Raw genomic sequence first — 6,265 nt, 5'->3', positions numbered from 1 at the left:
ACATTTCACACACTTGACCTATCAGACATTGTATCTTATTACACACAGTTTAACAGTGAACCAGCTGGTTAAAGCAGAACACAATACAAAACCCAAAATGACAAATTCAATAATTAACTTCTGTAATTGCTATAAATGAAGATAGAGCAAAAAYAAACTTGAGACTGATGCAAGAAGTCAGCCGTGGCAAGCTGCAAATTCAATTTACTCTTTCTGATTTACCAAAAGTCTTAGCTGTTGGAGAGTCTGCATTATTTTCACTTTTATGGCAGATTYATAAAATTAAAAAAACATTTTGTGCTACAGACTAAGGCCACAATGACACCTCGTGTTACAATATAAATCTATAAATATCCATGTGAGTATTAAACCAGCAGTGTTACATTGAGCCGTTGAACATGAGTGTGACTTCTTGCAGATGCGTGCTGACAGCGTCTACAGGTCAGGGTCATCCCCCTTGAGCGTGTTGAATTCTTCTGGAGCTGAATACTTCTCAGTCCCCTGACCAGAGGAGTGGCGGAAACCTGCTGCGATCTCATCAAAGGTGCGACCCTTTGTCTCGGGTACTTTGAAGTAAGTGAAGACGAAGAAGCCAAGCAGCAGAACAGTGAAGATGATGAAGACATAGGGACCAAGGAGTTGCTGCAACAACAAGAGTTTAATGTGTCATGGCCAGGCCATGTAAATGGTGAATGCAACATTATTATTAGTATTAGTATTAAGTATTTATTTAGTTTCAATTTAATTCATTATACTCTTATTGATGGGGCAAAAAAAATCATCAGACTTCTATGAATTTTATAATAAAAATAAATTAGTTATTAATATTCCATAACATAAGGTCAAKATGCTKATATATTTTCAAATATATTTTGCGCAATAATTRCCTAAATCTCACTTTCTGACTGTTATTAAGGGGGCAGAAATTTGAGTCGAGTAAAAAAGAACAATGTCTTTTCCAGCTTTATTGCTGGTGAGGAACAAGAATACCGTAACAGGAAAGTCCTCCATGCTGCAGGTCACTTCCTGTTTTTGTGGAGGGTTTATGTTTCTGGGATATTTCCCCCAGAATAGTTGGTGGTGTCTGATTTCAGAGATTAATGTTTGAGTTATGATTTACAAACTGTTAGAAATAATAAKAAGAAGATAAAATKGAAATTTCATCCATTCATTTTCTGCTGCTGATCYGGGGTTGGGTCATGGACAGAGCAGCCAAGTAGAGAGGCCTAGATTTCCCTCTCACCGGCTTCTTGGGCCAGTTTCTCTGGGGGAATCCCAGGGCGTTTCCTAACAAACTGAGAGACACGGTTACTCCAGCGTGTCCTGGGTCTTCCTCTGGGTCTCCTCCCAGTGGGAAGTGCCTCACCAGGAAGGCATCCAGGAGGCGTCCTCTTGCCTCTTGTTGAGGTGAGGAGGCCACCTCAACTGGCTCCTCTTGATGTGGAGAAGCAGTGGCTCTACTCTGAGTTTCTTCCTAATGACCAGATTTCTCACCCTACCTCTACGGAGAAAACTCATTTTGGCCGTTTTTATTCGTGACCTCATTCTTTCAGTCATGACTCAAAGCTCATGACCATAGAAATGAAATGGAAATTTGGTTTGCTTAACCTGTCAGATGCCTCCCATATCTCAACATCACAWACATTCATCATAATAATTTAAAAACTAGGCCAAAATAAAATCAGTTTGATGGATTATGGCACAACTACTTATTATTCAGTGTAATCTTTCTGAAGTAGACACCACAGTTGCTTTCATATTTGGAAAACAAAGAAAAACAGTCACAGTTTATCTGCATTCTGATTGAAATTGAACCCTTTCTTACCTCAACATACTGGAAGCTCATTCCCACTATGAAGTTGGCAGACCAGTTGCAGAAACCAGCAACTGCAATGGCAGCGGGCCGGGGCCCCTGGCTGAAGAGCTCAGCTACAATGAACCACGGGATGGGGCCGGGGCCGATTTCAAAAAAGGCTACAAAGCTGAAGATGGCCACGATGCTGACATAGGACATCCAGCTGAGCTGGTCCTGAGCAGCAAAACAGGATGAGGTACATTCATATTGTACAATAAAAAGTCTCAGATGAATTCAGCATCAAAGGTCAGGAACACCTACCAGCAGAGCCATGGCAACAGTTAAAAACACAGCAGACACCGCCATCCCCATCAACCCGATGAGATGAAGAGGTCGTCGGCCCACATGCTCCACCACAAACAGCTGCAGCAAAGAGACAAAATGCAGCACTGCAAAGCCTGCCAGAGTCTTTACATCTCYTGCCCCGATGCTCTTTAGCAACTTACAGAAACGACAGTAAAGGCRGTGTTGACCAACCCAGCACCAATGGTGGCATACACAGGCTGTGAAACTCCTGCTCGCTCAAAGATCCCAGTAGAGTAGTAAAATACCTGCCAAGGGTGACAATAATCAGAAACACAGTGATACATTTTGGTTCTCCAAACACAGCTGTTCTAAAGTCACTGAGACCAGGACAGTCTAATTTGATTTGTAAGATTTGGATCAAATCMCATCGTGATTTTGCTACAAAATGGCACCATATGYCAAGCAAATACATAATACCGCCTCTTCAAAAGTCTTTGKTGGTCATGTCACCACTATGCAGTTTGGTTTGCTTGTAATCTCGGKGGCATTGAAGGTTGAAGAGATTGCTGATAAAAACGGTCTCTTCCCTACTTACAGCGTTGATTCCAGACAGCTGCTGCGACAGCTGAAGCATGATGGCAACCAAGATGGGCTGGCGGTAGATGGGAGAGCGAAACAGCTCAGGAATGGTCACTTTCTTCTCTCTCATCATCTTCTGGCTCTCCTCCCTCATCTCCTGTATGTCCTCACTCACCTCGTCGGTGCCCCGCAGCTTTATTAGGACTGGAGAAACACAACAATACCCTCAGCCTGTTTGGAAAACGCTGGCACAGATAATACAAACCTCAATGYACCCTGGTTTTGTGTTAATAAACCASATTKGGTTGTAAATAAAATTTTCTTATTGGTTTTAACTTTGTGTCTAAAATCAAGTGAATTAGTATTTTAACTGTTCAGAGACACACTACAATCAATCAATCAATCAATCAATCAATCAATCCTCCTCCATCTCCACAGTTTCGTCCCTTCAGCCGTCAGACTCATGTACTCAGGCTGCACCAAATACAGCTACATCTCATAAATTATTTAAACACACATATCTATATATCACATAAATTACTTTACTATTCATTAATTTATTTTTGTGTGTAATTAATTTTTTGATCTGGGACCTGAGTCCAAATTTCATACCACAAACAACAAAGGTGGTATGTCAATAAAAAAAACCTTGAATTATTTAGAGAGTATTTTACTGTTCAGAAACAAACTACAATCACAGTTAAGAATCCGTGTTAAGATATGACTTGGTAGTTTACTTAGCTTATCATTATAAAACACGTTATTATAATTATTCATAGTCAATTCTTGTGGAGAAGCTTCATACCGGATCTATCAGGATCAAAAACGTAAAAGAAGCAAGAAAGTTTGGATGGTAGTGAAAGTGAAGACTAGTTTTACTTTTCTTATTGTAACGTCACTGAAGAAAAGTAATTCATTCTGTTTCAGGACTCCATATACATACAGATGAATATGTGTAGATCTTACCGCTGCAGGCTTTGCTCTCTTCATTGCAGTTAATGAGGAGGTAGCGGGGGCTCTCTGGACAGAACGGCAGCAGAGCACACTGCAGCAAGGCCGGCAGCAGAGTGAACCCCATCAGCAGTGGCCACAGGGACGCATTCCCCAAGATGGATTCAATCCCAAAGATCTGCAGCACAACACAGACCTTATGAGAACTGAAGTAAAAACAGAGCAATTGTAAAATGGTCAAGGGTTTTCAGATTACGCTAAAGACAGTTCATTTCATTCATTCATTAAGAAAACCTGAATAAACTAGCAGCAAAAAAATAAATACAAGTTGTTTATTTTTTGACCAATGAGAATGAGTCATTGTATATTTTGATTTATAGTTTTTTCAAAAACTCTCCTACTGCGGTTCTGTGATATCTGCCAGATGTTTGTGTTCTAGCGGTTCATTTCTCTCTGGTTTTCCCAATAGCTTCACCTAATGACACCAGGGGTTGCATTAATATGAGTTCTCATTTCTAATGGTTTCTAAGCCACAGAAGACCTTAGCTTTATCGCTCACTTGCTTCAGCCAGTCACATCACAAGTTCTGGAAAATTTCCTGCACAACACTAGTACAGCTGGCTAAACAGGAAGAGCTACAGGGTACAGTCTGAAACCAAACTACATTTGTTACTACAACCCTATAAATGGTAAAAGCTGCAATATGTAAATATTATTTTACRTATTTGTCAAAACTGTCTCTAACAATATGACATATGTCATAGCAGAATGCTATGGGATATAATTCGTGAAAAAAATTGAGCCCCACCTTCTCCCAAAAACACTAAATAGAAACAACCAATCAGAGCCAGGAGGCGGGACTTAACACTTGTCAATCACAAACCGCCTTCACTCAGCAACATGCCCTATTTAGTAGAAACTTCAGTGAATTCTGCAGCGAATGGTATAAAAACGTCTCTGGATTCTTGTGAAACAGGTGACATGCCAAAGTAAACCCGATTCTTCAAGAGGAAAGGAAGACTGAGGGTTTAAGGATCTCACCTGGGCCATGAGGATGCCAATCACCACACCGAGCTGATGCAGAGTGCCCAGGGCTCCACGAAGAGACGTTGGAGAGATTTCCTCAACATACATGGGTACAAAYCCCGTAGAGAGGCCAGAGTACATACCCACTATAAAACGTCCAATGATGAGCATCTCAAAGGAAGCTGCCAGTTTGCTGAAGCCCATAAACACAGCAGCAAGGAAGACTAACACATTGGCCATGAGCATGGAGTTCCTCCTTTAAAGATCAGATTCATTTTGCCATTAAGAATCTACTTTTATGTTGCGAGCCAAACTTCTTCTCTCCACGAGCAACATTTTACCTGCCAAAGCGGTTGACAAAAAGGCCGACAGAGAAGGAGCCGAACATTCCTCCCACGGAGAAGACGGCCACAGAAAAAGACCACAGAGCTGTCAGGGTGCTCTGAGAAATGGGTTCTGAAAACCTGCTGATCCATGTTGTGTTGTAGAAGCTCTCAATGATCTTAAAGACAAACAGAAATCAGTCGGGTCAAACCTGCTTGACTCGGACAGTATGGATCCACGTGAACCACAGGAACACTTGGAAAAGATTGGACTTTTCTCTTGTGTCATTTGGACAGGAGATGATGAGACCTCTAAAATGTTTCCWTGAAACTTGAGACGAGCTGAAAGCTTCGCCTGGGACAAGATTTTTCAGTTTTTCTTTTCAGAATATATTTTGTTATTATCACTACAGACAAATCCAAAAGTGGAAAAAATACATCAAAGGTATAATGAAATCTAGTCAACGCCACAATCATTTACTCAATTAAGTAACTAAATGATGAGAAAAAATATATTTTATGTTCTGCAGTATTTTGTGAAATAACTTCAACTGCTACTGTTTCATTAAATAAACATCTGATTGGTTAACCTGTAGCAACTTAGCAGCCGATCAGTCATTTAGTARTAATTTGATATAAATTATACATCMACAAAGATTTCCATAAATTTTTATGATTTATTTATGTGTGTCTCCATTTTACTAAAAATTTGTATATGAATAAAAATTAATTTGAGACCTTTTAATTTATTTTGTTGTGGCACTTATGATCTTCCATACATAAAATCCTGGGTAGCTTAAATCATTTTGCATTTTAGGAGGAACACGCCTAGACTTGAGCAACTATTCTGAAAYTTTCTTTCWTTGAACTTCTGACAAGAAAGTCTGGCTGCTTGGAAGAAAAGAGGAAGAAATGTTGTCTAAATCAGGAATGTATCTGTTTCAWTATCTTGATACAAATAAGTGGTTTGATATGGGAACTGTCCTGCATATATAAAAACAGCACAGTGTGTTTTYCTGTTTTTCTGGTCACTTAGACGTTCTCACATTCTGAGGTGCGTTGATGACACCAGTGTTGTAGCCAAACTGCAGAGAGCCGATCACAGCCGTCCCCACTGCCAGCATCAACTGGGGCGTCACCTGTATACRAACAAAAGGTTGGAAAAGAAATAAACATTTAAAATGACTCCAAAAAATATCAAGACACAGAAACATTCAGATAAGTTTTTGTTCCAATGGAATAAAGGAATCTAAGAAAAGTTCTAGTATGTGGGATTGGATCACAA

At 40.0% G+C, this 6,265-nt stretch overlaps 1 protein-coding gene across 1 annotated transcript in view; it reads right to left on the bottom strand.

Moving 5' to 3' along the window:
• Positions 1–6: 6 nt before the first annotated feature.
• Positions 7–6,265, bottom strand: part of LOC103466997 (solute carrier family 2, facilitated glucose transporter member 1-like) — an 8,870-nt gene continuing 2,611 nt past the window's right edge. Inside the window, exons 2-10 of the mRNA XM_008413004.2 lie at positions 6,027–6,119; positions 4,999–5,159; positions 4,673–4,913; positions 3,647–3,809; positions 2,697–2,884; positions 2,302–2,406; positions 2,117–2,218; positions 1,826–2,029; positions 7–642 (exon numbers count right to left, since the gene is read on the bottom strand). Coding sequence (XP_008411226.1) covers positions 436–642; positions 1,826–2,029; positions 2,117–2,218; positions 2,302–2,406; positions 2,697–2,884; positions 3,647–3,809; positions 4,673–4,913; positions 4,999–5,159; positions 6,027–6,119 — 1,464 coding nt within the window. The 3' untranslated portion in view covers positions 7–435. The remainder of the gene's footprint in view (positions 643–1,825; positions 2,030–2,116; positions 2,219–2,301; positions 2,407–2,696; positions 2,885–3,646; positions 3,810–4,672; positions 4,914–4,998; positions 5,160–6,026; positions 6,120–6,265) is intronic.

Source organism: Poecilia reticulata, linkage group LG7 (assembly GCF_000633615.1).
Source record: "Poecilia reticulata strain Guanapo linkage group LG7, Guppy_female_1.0+MT, whole genome shotgun sequence".
Taxonomy (NCBI): domain Eukaryota; kingdom Metazoa; phylum Chordata; class Actinopteri; order Cyprinodontiformes; family Poeciliidae; genus Poecilia; species Poecilia reticulata.
The sequence above is the reverse complement of the archived record's forward strand: the minus strand, read 5'-3'. Positions and strand labels throughout refer to the sequence as shown.